Source organism: Solea senegalensis, linkage group LG9 (genome assembly GCF_019176455.1).
Source record: "Solea senegalensis isolate Sse05_10M linkage group LG9, IFAPA_SoseM_1, whole genome shotgun sequence".
NCBI classification, from domain to species: domain Eukaryota; kingdom Metazoa; phylum Chordata; class Actinopteri; order Pleuronectiformes; family Soleidae; genus Solea; species Solea senegalensis.
In genome coordinates, this window is record NC_058029.1 from 10,095,819 (window position 1) to 10,110,467 (window position 14,649).

Sequence of the window (14,649 nt, forward strand, 5' to 3'; positions counted from 1 at the left end):
TATTTTCTTAACACTACAACTGCTAAGCACATGCTCTACTTACATACTGCACAATCCATTTTTTTGACACACAATTGTAATTTTTGTTGTTGTAACTGTGCTTGGCTATAAATGAAAAGAATATGATCCTGTACTGATCCTGTACACACTTTCCGTCAAACACGTGTCAACAAAATGATATGGAACCAAATAAAATGATTGTTTAAATACCTGCTCAGCACAGTTGGCGGGAAACTGGCAACAAAAATGAACAAAAAGGAACTGTAGCAGCCACTGATGCTCACATCAAATATTGGCTGAGTTATCATAGTCCATAGGAATGGGGCTCACATGTGGAGAGCTGTGTGATAACAGCTCATTGTTTCCAACACACACACACACACACACACACAGAATGAAGGTCTATAGTTGTTTTCCAGAGGAGGGGGAGGTGTTTTTGCCACCATGTAATCCTGACTGATGCTGCCCTCTGTCAGCAAAGCAACAATCAGCTGTTGTATTAATGGCACTGCTAATGACATAATTAGCAAGACAGTGGGGGAAAAAAATGGTTCAACGTAAACAAGCTAAGAGATAATAGACACACACACACACACGTGCATTTACACATACATTAACATACATCTGCACATAAACATTCTATATGTATCTAGGAATAAAGGCACACGGGCAACCGAAGCTCCATATGACTGTGTGACGGCACAGCGGTATAATCCGAGTGTTTTCTCTCAACCTTGTTTACTTCAGACCCCACCTGCCCCCAGTCACCCTCCTCCCAACTCTCCAAACTACCGTACGTCATGCTGTTTCGTCCGCAAACCTACAGTTATGACTCTCGGTGACCTTTTTACAAAATGTCTCACATGTTTAAACCCCTGCCAGCTTCTGACTGAAACACCCCTAGTACCTGCTGCTGTACTACACACTTACATATATGACTTGCACACCCAGTGAAAGCTTCACCACACACATTTGCCCTGGTCTTCTGAGCTGCATGTTTGGACATATGCCACAAAAGTGATGGACCACTGGTATAAACAAAAATATACAGTGCAGAAAAATCTACTATAGGTCACTTAATTCATGTGTCCTTGGATTTTAGAACACTGATTTCTTTTTTTTTTGGGGGTGTTGTAGAATAGGGGTAGGTCAAAGTATTGATTTGTCCTTCCTCGTGCAATATGAGAATCGATATGCCAGGGGAAATATCGATATTTGTCGCTACTTCATGTCTCCTCACGGCGGCGCTGCTCAAATAAATGAGGGAAACTTGGGCAGAAGTTACCTGGTCAAAGAAGGAGTTTTCAGCGGGATGATGGTGGATAAAACGACGTTAAGAGATGCTTCATCCACATTCAATTCATAGACTTGTTGTGAATGATAGAGAAATCCTGCACAAGAAATGCAGAATTTGCTTTACAGGATCTTTAAGAGTGTAATCTGTGCTTGCAAATACACTCCTACTGTTTAAAATTAGGGTGCTCTTTTTTGTTTGAGTGACATTTTAAACTGCACTATAACAAATACATTCCTCGGCTGAGTTCAGTCAGCATGTTGTGTAGTAGTTTAGTTTATTTGTTTAGTTAGACATAATGGGATATAGTTTTGCATAGAATGTCCAAAAACGTTTGTCATTCACATTTGGGGAAAAAAAAGCAAGCAAGATATTGTCTGCGTTACATGTTATCTCAACAGCAGGGACATTTCTAGAACATCCAGGGGGAGGGCTGTCATCTGGGTTGAGCATGCAGAAGGCATAGACGTTGGTTTGATGTAAATTTCCCGCATTTTCTTTGCTGTATTTGAATACAGCCGCTGTCAGAACAAGTTTGAAAATATCCACAGCAGCATTTGCAGACATTTGCATTCTCCATCTGAAAGCAGCTTTACTAAAAAATACAGGTATTGACCAAATTCCAGTATTTGCTTCACCAAGTGGTGCTGACATTGACATAGTTGATTTGTAAAATAATGTATACTGGGGGAAGTTTCCTCTCTTTACTGCATGTGCACTAATCCATTTACCCCTCACAAATTGGCTTGATAACCAAAGTCTAAGTACACAACGACTTAGTGACATACACCTCACAAATTGCGTCAAACTGCATCAGACAAAGCGCTCAGACAGTGTTTGGTCGCAGCCATCATTCCAACTTCAGATGGTATTGTGAAAAATGATGCTCCATAAGGACATTGAACATAGAACACTCAGCTTAATTGCACAGACATTACAGCCCTGCTTTCTAAATCTTAACTGTTCTCTGTATTATCTGCCGCTCACAGTGAGTGTATTGATTCGGTTTTCTTTTCAACCTTTTTTAAAAAACTATAATTTTCCTGTTACTATGTACCTCTAACTTTTGTGTTAGAATGACAGAAGGTGTGACGTTAAATTCATAAAGCAATCATTTGAAAATGAGAAGGTATTTTAGGTTATTCTCATGCTATTGGCTTAAATAAAAGGTCTAATAAAGTGATGATGTAGAGGCATAAGCAAACTTGCTTAAGTCTTCTATAGTTAATCATCTTTATTAACAAAACCAGTGGACAGTTATGTATAAGCATTATTAAGCTTTTTTTTTACATTTTAGTTCCATGTTGATGCTACAGATTGTGTCTTTCTGTCTCACCCACACCTAGACACACAGGACAGAGAAAACATTTGACTTTTCCTTCATTGTTTGCCCTCTGCTGAAGTGTTTTTTCTGCTACCCCACCCCTTATTTTTCTTCCTTAGTAGCTTTTTTTTTTTTAAAGACTCCAGTCACATCTGCAATGCCGTGGCCCTATAAGGAGCTTTCACGCTTTTTGGTTTGCTTTAGATGTTTAATACCCACTCGCTTTTGTGTCAGGGAGCCGGAGAGGCGTTAAGAAGCGCTGATAAACCCCACTTAGATCCCTTCCTGGCCCGTCACCCCGGCCTGCCGGGCCGCTTTAGCAGGGAACTGATCTGTGACGGCCTGCCACTCAAACTGAGCACTTCTGAAGGCTGACACAATGGAGTGAGCAGCACACCAGAGGGGACAGGGGTGGGTGAGTGAGGAGAGGCTGGTGTAGGGAGGGTGAGGCGAAGGAGGCCAAGAGATGCCATAGTAGGGGGCTAGAGTGTATCTGCCTATTATCTCTCTCCTTTCTTTCAGTGTGTGCTGTATCCCCCACTCTCTGATTACTGCTTGCCACTGTAGAGCTCACACTTGTTTTCAGTGTTCCTGTATTGGTTTCACTGTTAACCCTCTGTTTGGCAGTAACACACAATATTTGTCGTCTCTCTCTCTCTCTCTCTCTCTTTCCTGTCTGGTCTGGGCTTTCCGTCTGATGGGAGGTTGAATGAAGACACAGAGAGTTGGTGGGTGTGGCTGGAGCAGATTGGGATCAGCGGTGCGTCAAGGTCTGGTCTTTTCGTGGCAGTGAGTCATGTGGCGCGCTCACTGCCGTGTGGCGTAACGGCTCGGGCCAGGCGAGGGCTGTCCAAGTGTCAGGAAGCACAGTGCTGTGATTGACAAGCGGAGGGAGGCGGGGGGGGGGTTCAAGCCTGGGGGGTATAGGGCATGCGGCCACTGCCGCTGCCGCCGCCATCACTTTCCCAAGGGGCTGTGGGTGGGTAGCGAAGCCCAAAATGTCAGCACTGATATCTGTGCAGCTCGGCGCGTATCACACTGCTGCAGCTGCCTGCCATCCACCATATCCACTCATTCATGTAGAGACATGGGGGTATTATGTGCACACACACACACACTTTGACACTCACTCTTTTCTTTCAATATTCACTGCTATTCTAAGGAGCCATATCTGTGCACACACATTCATCACGGGACGTCCACATGCACACACTTTTACTCCCTCCATCCTACTCTCTGTCTCCTTCACACGTTCAGTTGTGTTCTACTTCAGCTGTTCAATTATGCTCCCTGCAGGATTATTATTACCAAATAAGCTTTTATTCTCTCTATGCAATTTCTGTTAAACATGAATGTTTTTACAGTGTGCCTACTGTGTTTTGTACTTGTGTGTGTGTGTGTGTCTCGTGTGTGTGTGTGTGTCTCGTGTGTGTGTCGTCTGTGTGTGCTGCCTATATGTCACAGCTGGATGATGAATGCTCTGACAGTGGAGGGGTCAGTGTCACAGACAGTGTGGTCAATTGCCCCGCGTCCCTTGAGTCTAACCTTGAGCAACACTCCCTAAAGAGTCTCAATCTGCCATTAAGACCCCTGCACACACACACACACACACACACACACACACACACACACACACACACACACACACACACACACACACACACACACACAGACATTCCCTGGTGAGTTAGTAGCGGGCAGAGGCTGGTTTGACAGAGAGCGATTAGCTCCCTATCATGTGTATTGATCACTGTGTCCTGACTGCTTCTCGAGAGGAGGGGCTCGAGGGGGTTTTACAAGGGAGCGCACACACACTCACAGAGTGACATTGTTATTCCTCCATACATGACTTACCATGTACGACTTTTGTTATTTATAAATTAACAACATACAAAGGCTGTTTTTGCAACATCCTCAATTTGGAAAGGAAAATACACAGTGACAGGGTAAACAGGGAAATGCATAAGCCTGTTGACAGTGTGAGAGTGGGAAACACCTGTGTTGGGGGTGAAAATAATTACAGAATTAAATATTTTCAGAAGTTGCTCTTTTTGCGTATGCCGAAATTCTGCTCAGTTTGGATATGTGCCTGGAAAACCTACAATGCCTAGTGTGAGGAGTGTGGTTTTTTTTTAACTGCAAGGTTGGCACAGTAAAATGTGTTTACTTTGCTCAAATGATAAATGACTGCACATTTGGGAAGTCTGCATGGAACGCCACTGTGATCCAGGCCTATTATGCAGGTACAGTGAAAATCCTTTTTTTTTTTTTTAAATTGGCAGCAGCGGCACAATAAACTAACTTACCCAAAAGACAAATGAGATTTGCGCTCACCCGTACTGTAATAAACAGCTCTAGACTTTGTGTGCTTACCATGGCTGCGTCTCCGGATTCCATTAAATCTGATGTGATGATTAACGGCACTAGGAAAATATCCATATCTTACATTTTACCCAAAGTGATATAAGACAAAGGGTAAACTGTTTCAAAAGTTCCATCGCTGAGGCCTCATTTCCTTAGTCCCTGCAAATGACAAAGTCTCGCTGAGCTATACGTTTGTTTTGTGTTTTCATTTTGGCACAATTACTGTAATGCAAATGCAGGGATTGAAAGACATACTGTCTATGCAGACACATACATTTTTGAATCTGCAGCTTTAGTGTTTGTTTACTGTGGCGCTGTACACTTTATATGTAAATGGGCTACTAATTAAAGCTAGGGTATGCAACACATTTTGGCATTATTGATCAATAGTTCACTAGTAACCTTCCAGCATGATATAAATCAAGTGATCTGAGAGAGGATGAGACGTCGACTGGGGAAGTGTTGGACACGGTGGGATCACAGCGAGAGTGAGAGGACGCTCCTATTGGTTGTTCTACTAAGCAACTGTGTATGCATTTTGTTTTTTTAAACGTGGCCATTCCAGCATTGGCAGAAACTGCCTAAACTGCAAAGTAACCTAAAAAACTCATGAAAGATAACCTATAAAATAAAAGATTTAAAATCAGCAGAGCGTTTGAGAGATGGAGAGAAGATTGCCTCGGGTCATTTGTCATGTTTTAAGCCTGCGTGTCATATTTCATATTTTCATAGCAAACATTGCTTGTGTGTTAAAAAAATGAATATGACGACCTTTTTAGCCCTCTTATGACCACCAAGATAATGAGACTACCTGAATTTATATTGATTTTATGGCTGTAGTATTGTGAGTGAGTGCTTCTGCTCTGTTTTCCAAGATAACTTTCACTTTTAATATCTGGCGGTTATTCAACCGTTTAGGAATAAGCTGACGTCGCAAACGTGTGGCGTGCTGGTGAATCCTGTCTGTGAATAGACGGTCGTTCCGTGGAAATCCTGAGGGCTACTGTAATGACAAGAATATGGACGCAAAGCTCTGTTTCTCTGCTTTCTTCTACCGCTTTATCCTCCATATCAGGGTCACACGGGGTGCTGTGCCAATTTCAGCTGACATAGGGCAAAAGGCGGGGTCACACCTTGGACAGATCGCCAGTCCGTAGTTTTTGAATTTTCTAGATATCATAAACGGTCTGGGAGTTACGGTTATGAGAAGTACGCATGCCAGATCCCATCGGCGATGATAACCGAAGGGTTAATAAATCTTCTCCAGTGTGTGTTACACCGACACTGTTATATTTTTATCTCATTTCATCCCAATTCAAAGCAAATCAATCCAATCGGTCTCGTATACTGTACAACATCAGTGTGGTTTCCTTTACAGAGCTGCATACGTATCACATCCACACCCTCAGTAGCTGAGACCTGCTCCTATAGCTCTTGTTAATTGAGTCTAATTGAAGAACATGAAGGGGGAATAAAGCTAGCAGCCTTTTAGGACATAAAAGACTGCAGCTGCCCCTCAATAGTATTTATTTTCAACCTTGTCCACTCAGATTTAAGTGTAAGGGGACAATAGTGACACTGATATGTGTGTGTGTCTGTGATCTGCTGTTTGATTTAGTGCACCCACCTTCACAAGGACCAGCCTCTTATCAGATCAAAGCTGCAGGCAGCAGCCTATGAAAGAAACGGTGCGCGCACATGAGCGTGTGTGTAGTGAAGGACAGAGGTGTAGGTGAGGGCGGGGGGCTGTTTTTCTTCCTTTTAACCCGGGACAATGGGACTGCCGACGACAGAGCAAGCGAGAGCTCTTTGAACTAATGAAGAGGAAACCTTTTACTCTCCTCAATAAAGATGCCCAACTCTTCCCTGTGTAATGGATTTCCCTCTGTTTCAAAACCAAAACTAGATAGAATACATTTTTTTTATTTGCTCCGTGTTTCTCATTGTTTTGCTTTTTATCTTCACAATTCCCCTGCAAGTAAAAAAAGAAAAATCTTAAGAAAAGGCTAAAGATTGGCGCTGTGCAACATGAGACATGTGTTCTGTAAACTTACAGAAGTGAAGAGAATATGGATTTGATTTGTAGTTTCTCAAAAAAAAAAAGGCAATAGAAATGTTATTTCAAAGTCATGCGTTGTGTTTTCAGGTTCACTGGGTGCAGAGGCAGCACAGTCATTATAGAGACAAGCGGAGTCGTGTGGCGGGACTGAACCACAGCAGCATCCACAGTAAGTTCGGACTAAAATCTCTTTCACAATACACGCTGAAACGTATTTTTCTGATGACACTTTGGGGGCGTGATATCCCTGAAATACCTTGAGGAAATGTCTTCAAATTTGTTCTAAATGTTCACTTAGACTCAAGGTCAACGTCGTTGTGAGTTACAGCAACAAATCAAACAAATCCCATTATTAGTAATGATGGAAAAATAAGTCAACTGTTTTTCCTAATGTTCTCTTCTCTGATGGTAAAAATCTGCTAATGTGATGGAGAAGTGAGAAAAAGTAAGCAAAAAGATTGAAAAGCGTGGAGGTGGTGGATATGCAGTTTATTCATATGAAGTGAGAGCGAGAGAGTGTGAGAGAGTGTGAGAGAGAATGCCTTTGCACTTCTTGACCCACATGAACTTGTGAAGTCTAATGTTTCCTTCTCAGTGTTTCTGAACCGACGCTTGCCAATGTTGAATGTTGCGTGCCAGTTTTAAATATCTTAAAATTCATGCCAAACACTGTTTTTTGGCAGTGTGTGAAAGCCTCATTATAGCACAGTGAAAACTCTATTTAAGCCCAGGGTATGATTAGTAACATAAGCAGTGCTGGGTGCTACTGTGTGGTTGAAATGGAACACAACATTCACACAGTTTGGTAACATCTTTCATAGTTTACTCATTAACTGGGACTAGTAGTAAATATGACTAGTGCCCCATCCTATGCATTAACACTTAACACTAAATATCGGCTGTTTACTATTGGATAGATCCACTTCCCTATTTCCAGTCTTTATGCTAAGCTAAGCAAACCAAACAGTCTCTTGTCTGTAGCTTCATGTTGACTCTATAGACACGGCACTTCTGTATTGATCGTCTCATCTTAAATTAACCAGAATGTCAGATTATTTGTTTTAATTAGTGGCTAATTGGAGTGCCTTTGACATCTGTGTCAATGTGTCCGATACCCCAGTGAATCCAAATGGTTACAGGAGACAACATCTAAACCTCAGAAGTCTGCTTTAATTTTTTATTTTTCAAGATTTCACAGATTTTCAATTGTTTAGAAAAAATATATACATATTTTTTTCCCTCTTTCTATTATTATTATAATATATTCTATAGAATACAGAAACGTAAGAGTCACTTTTTCTGACTGTACTTTTCTACCACCACGGCTGATTAAGTGATTTTGCATTATGCTGCTGCTGTCGAGGCTTAATTCAGATTGCGCTAATGTTATAAAGTCATGTTTGTCATTTTTGACCCATGAAACTGCATACAAGGAAGTCTGAAAATATCTTTTCTGTGAAGTATATGACCTCAGTTACAAGTTTCAGCTACTCAATTTATCATGGCGATCATGTTTTTTTTTTAATACATGGTCCCATTTAGAGTCAAAAAGATGATAAATCATGGTGTGTACTGGGGTGTGGACACGCTATGATTGACGGTATGGGCTGTCCAATAGGTGCCTGTTTTCAATTGGACTAAGATGGCATTGGTCATTTCATGGCGAGTTTTCAAGAAAGTAATTCAGGTGATGTTATAGCATGTTGGATTGCTCTTTACAGACAATTTAATGGAAACTCTAAAGTTCAGCTATTGTTTACTCTTGTCGAGCCATCCGTCCATCCATCTTCTATCACTTTATTCTCCACATGAGGGTCGCGGGGGACGCTGATGCCAGTCCCAGCTGACATAGGGTGAAAGGCAGGGTACACCCTAGACAGGTCGCCAGTCCATCACATGGACACATAGAGACAAAACAACCATTCACTCTCACACCGATGCTCAATTTAGAGTGTCCAATTTGTCTAATCCCCAAAACTGCGTGTTTTTGGACTGTGGGAGGAAACAGGAGAACCCGCAGAAAACCCACGCACACACGGGGAGAACATGCGAACTCCATGCAGAAAGGCCCTTGTTCCGACCGGGTCGCGAACCTGTGGGTCTTTATGCTGCACAGGAAAGAGTATTTGAATGAGACATCCATGGGCTAATTATGGAATAAATGTTCAACACATGCTAAGACCTGGACCTAATTAAAGTGCAGAGGGCTAATGTATCTGTAATTACTTGATGCACAGAGAGTACTGAACCAAAGAATGTAGCATATATTGAATAGAGGGGTTCAAGACCAATTCATGTATCATTACGCACCTAATTAATACCAAAGCTTATAATACGTCCACACTTGTGGGTGTGTTTGTGCAACATTTTCTCGCAGTAAAGAAAGAAGATCCCCATCAACAACTGGTGTGAGAAATGTTTTTGATACATACTGCACACTATATTATAAAACAAACTGATTAATATTCATCATGCGCGAGAAAGAGCCTGATGAGCCGACCCTGATGAGCCGATAGCATATTCCCAGAAAGCTTGCCAAGCTGTGCCACGGCAATGCTATGCTAATGATATGCTAATGACATGGTAATCTCCCAGCAGCATTCAATATGACTGGAGGAATAGACAAACTGGGAGGACTCTCGCCATTGGTTGGAGACCAGGGACTTCCTGAAGTCATAGTTCAAGACTAGAAAACACACACTCACACGTGCGTATGATGGATGTGTGTCTTTGCAGGTACCCAGAGGAGGAAGTACGCACCTGACGGCCACTCTAAGGACCAGTCCCTCACCTTCAATGACCCACTCTGGCCCATGCAGTGGGAGCTGGTGGGTGAAAGTGTGTGTTTGTGTTTTGTGTGTGTGTTCACTGGGCTTATCTGAGAGCCTCTCTCTCTCTCTCTCTCTCTCTCTCTCTCTCTCTGTGTCATCTCAGCTCCCGTTCTCATGGTGAAGGATGTTTCTCTGACAGGCATAAGTCAGGCAGGCTTTCATGTGTGACTGGAGAGAGACACACAGAGGATAGAGAGAGGAAGGGGGATCGTGGAGAGATAGAGAGTAAGACGGAGGGAGAGAAAGCGAAAGGGGTTGGCCATGTTGAAGTGAGACAGATGTAAGGGATTGATGAGGACTGGAGCAAGTGTGACACAACTGTAGCAACAGGATGAGCTAATGCATTCAGCAGAGTCTTCTCTGTTTGACCAATATGTGTTTGTGACCGACAGAAAGAGACCGTGTTTTTGTCTGCGTATGAAAATAACATTCCATCCTTTTCCTACAAAAGGCTTTTCTGGCTCATTTACAAAGAGATTTGATTCCATTTTCCAACCCATGTGTTTATCCAAGTTAATGTTTCAATGACCACTTTTTATTTTTGTAAAGTTCAGTGTCTCTCTGCACAAGTGCACTTAAATCTACCCCAACCTTTATTCACCTGTTTAAAACTGTCTTGGAATAAAAGACATTTTGTCATTCTGTCAAAGCATATGAAGGGCTATATTATTTCGATACAATTAAAAGTAAATTATGGTATTAGTTTGACTCACACTGTCTGTTTTCCATGACGTCATAGGATATCACATTGTCATATATTCATTTCCTGGAGACTTACTCTAACTTTAACCATAACTTCTACTGGCCTAACCATAACCTCATCCCACGTACAATATGTCTTCATCTTAAAATGTCATAATTTATGTCATGGGGACCAAAAAGGAGGACAAGTCCCCCCATAATGTGACTTTGTAAACAGATTCAGGTCCCCACAACATTAGTTGTACCTGGAACACACACAATAATATGTTCTTGGCAGGAGGGCAGGGCTTAGCCAGTCAGTGCTGCAGATGTTTTTGACTGACATGCGCGGGTGTAATCTGACAGAGCCAGGAGGAGGGAGGCGGGATCAGGGATTCACCACGGCAACTGGCAGCAGACTGGCTGACACCTCAGCTCTCGGGGCAAGATGGAGCGGTGAGAGTTAGGATAGGGGGTGGAGGGCGGCGGAGACTGAGACGGGTAGATGTCATATAAAATCTCTTTAAAATGTGATTTAAAAAAAAAAAAATGTTTCTCATGATCAGATCAGGTGAATAGATATAATTATCAGTGACTTAACGACGAAGTGAGGCATTTAAAGCTGAGCACATCCCTCTGTCTGAGAATGTGTTTCTGTGTGGCTGAGTGCCAGCTGAGATGAAGGCAGATTGTTGTGTTGTTGCTGTGTTTGCACGTGTGTCTTTTGCACAAAGAGAGTGTGAGTGTGTTTTTGTTTTTTTTTTACTCACATGTACATGTACATGTGTTTGGGTGTGTGTGTGTTCAAGAGGAGTGGTTGTGTTCCAGTGCTGCAGAGAATGATAATAATTCAATGCATGATTCTCTCCCTCTCTCTCTCTCTCTCTCTCTCTCTTTCTCTCTCTTTCTCTCTCTTTCTCTCTTTCTCCCCCTCTCTTGTTCTTTTGGCTTGCACTTCTCAACCGTGTGTGTGTGTGGAGTGAGTCAGATGCCTCACTGTCCTAGTGTGCGGCTGAAATTCTGTACACATGTGTTTTAGAGAGAGAGAGAGAGGTAGAGAGAGTGGCAGAGGGGGAGAGAGAGAGAGAGAGAGAGGGGGGCCTGCCTCCCCAGGGCCTGCCCTCATGCTCTGGTGGACGTTAGCTTGCTAGCTGCCTCCATTCATCTGCTTTATTCTCACACACTACAAAGCAGCACTGCTCCCCAGATGCTATCCTCCCAAACACACAACAAACATGCACACACACACAGACACAGTATCTCCCTACTGAGGCATTTTCTGCCCATTGTGCTCCCTCTTTCTCTCTCTCCATCATGATAACAACAACAACAGAGTGAAAGTCTCTTGAAAGACTCATTTTGAATATGAAATTGGTTATTTGTGTGTGTGTGTGTATGGGTCATTGGGTTTTGTGGCATTTTATGTCCAAAAGTAAATCAGGCATTCACTGTCATCATCTGTGTGTGTGTGTGTGTGTGTGTGTGTGTGTGTGTGTGTGTTCTTTTAGTTTGCACAGGGTGAATACTCCAGTGGGGTTGATCTGAATGTGATGCCAGTTTGGAGTAACAACATCACAGGGAACGGGGTGGTGGTCAGCATCATTGATGATGGTGAGTTTCACCTTCACTGCAACACACACACACACACTCACTTTTACCATGGGCACATACGTACATAAACTGTGTTGAGGCAGCGGCTTACTGTCAGACACCGTCTGAGTCTGTTACAGGCTCATTAACATCCCTCGAAGTGACAACTTTAACCTGCTTGAAATGAAAATCTGCTCAAAGATTGTAGGTCATCAATCAATTGAAAAATTTTACGAGTCATGATAACCTGTTGAGACTGGATAAGAACATTGCTGCTGACCCTAATCATGTCCTGAACCATGAATACAAACTATTACCGTCTGGCTGGAGGTACAGGGTTCCACAATTCAGTCATGCCTTTGTACACCAGTCAATCTTGAAACTAAATATAGAACATTGAGGAGTCTTGAAACGTCATCTTCTGCTCATTTTGTGTGCGTGTTCGTGTCTGTGGTTCCTGTGCATTTGTAACGTTTAATTTCTGCATGTTTGTTTCTGTCCTGTATGATCTGACAAGAAAGTGTTATCGTATCCTATTAAGAATCGGTTGTTGTCTCGGGGCTGAAGGAAGCTGCTGTCAGTGGCATCCGCCTCTTCCACCGTTGTGGGTGGAGGTGAGTGAGTTCCTCGCACCTGACAGACTCTTGTTACCTGGTCACAACTTGCATTTTACTGTGATATTCAGCAAATAGTTCCACGGAGTTAGCACTAGTCTGTTGTATCATCCCGCTGGCTGAGCTGCGCCTCACGCGCACAGTGATACAAGCGCAGCACATTTGACATGTGTCAAACAGTGGCAAAAAAAGTACAAGAAAAATAACAAACTCTAGACTTCTTACTACGTGAACTGTGAACTTTTAACGCATAACCTCCAACACTGGCTGTTCTGCAATGCTTTGCAGAAGGTAGCAGTGTACATCATTCAAAAGATGTTTCATTGGAGAAGACTTGTCAAGTTTGGTGTGATGAAGCTGAACTCTGGCCCTCAGTAGAGAGGGTGAATGATTTATGTTTGCTCCCCACCTCCACCACCACCCTCCTCATCTTTGTTTCAGTCATGCGGGAATGAGAATTCATTTCTCTCTGATTGCTGGGATATCTGGCAACAAGGGAAATGAGAGAGCAGCATCTTATGGGCTCATTCATCAAGAACTAATTGAAGCCTCACTAGTCTCAAGTGCTGATAGAGCCAGAGTAGAGCAGGAGAGTGCTGTTTGTATGTGCGTGTGTGTGTGTGTGTGTGTGTGTGTGTGTGTTTGAGTGTTCACAGGATACTTTTTGTCTTTAACATCTCAAACTTTGGAGCTGTGTGGAAGTGGACTCAGAGAAAACATCCTACAGGTGTCAGTGTTCTAAGAAGTGTGTGTGTGCACGTTTCCCTCTTGTGTCATGCATGTCAATCTGCCTGCTGTGAGTCAGTTTGTACTTTACTGTCTGTGTTTCATGAAAGATTCTGAGCTTCTGAGAAGGCCTTCACTCTGCTCTGTAGCCCTTTGCATAAAACACGTGTGTATGCTATACTATGACATTTTTGACTGATTTTAGACGACATACTATACTATGACATTTTCACGTGATTTTGGACGACATACTATACTATGACTTTTTTGACTGATTTTGGACGACATGCTATACTACACAAGGTTTGTTGAAAAACCTTAATATGTATCAAAAATGTGGGTGAGAAACGTCCCAAGTCTTGTGATCCGTTTAAAGTTTAAACCACATCTATACGTTACAGTATGACAACACTGCGAGGCTCAAAACTGGGCTGGGTTGTGATCATTTTCTACGGCAAACTTTGGGAGGGAGAGGAATAATATCAAGAGGAAGAAACACAGAAGAATAACAAGAGATGCTTGTGCTTCAATGCATTCTAGGGAGAACTCTCCATCTCCCAATGATGTCTCATGATGTAAATGTTTTTGAAAAGGCTTTTAAATCTAAAAATAAAAAACAAGAAGGCAGCTTACACAAAACAGAGCATCATAAGCTTTAAGCAGGTTGCCGGAGTGCAAGGATGGAGGATAGCACGATTTCAAAAGGTTGGATTCTTTGGTGGTTACATATATATTCTAAATTGATAGGTTTTGACAGGGCACTATCCTTCATTAGCTCTTACTCTACTCATATTTCTACATGTCTAATACAACTTGGTTGCATACAGCTACATACATCAACTCCCCCACCATATAGTCCCCCTACATCCCAAGTCGTGGTCAGCTGGTGCCAATCCAAGCTGACATAGGGCGAAAGGCAGGGAACACCCTGGACAGTTCGCCAGTCCAACACAGGGCCAACCTATATATAATAGAGACAAACAAGCATTCACTCTCACCTAGAGGCAATCTTGAGTGTCCAATTAACCTCTGTGTGTTTTTTGGACATGTGGGAGGACACCAGAGAAAAGCCACGCACACAGGCAACAGTGCTGGCCACATGCACCACTGTGAGGCCATAACTGAAAAGTATATTATTGGAAATGTGTAGTTTTAGATACATAAAA

At 42.6% G+C, this 14,649-nt stretch overlaps 1 protein-coding gene across 1 annotated transcript in view; it reads left to right on the forward strand.

Moving 5' to 3' along the window:
* LOC122774682 (neuroendocrine convertase 1-like) overlaps positions 1-12,761 on the forward strand; it is a 30,336-nt gene extending 17,575 nt beyond the window's left edge. Inside the window, exons 4-7 of the mRNA XM_044034156.1 lie at positions 7,129-7,210; positions 9,778-9,869; positions 12,062-12,164; positions 12,685-12,761. Coding sequence (XP_043890091.1) covers positions 7,129-7,210; positions 9,778-9,869; positions 12,062-12,164; positions 12,685-12,761 — 354 coding nt within the window. The remainder of the gene's footprint in view (positions 1-7,128; positions 7,211-9,777; positions 9,870-12,061; positions 12,165-12,684) is intronic.
* Positions 12,762-14,649: the final 1,888 nt, after the last annotated feature.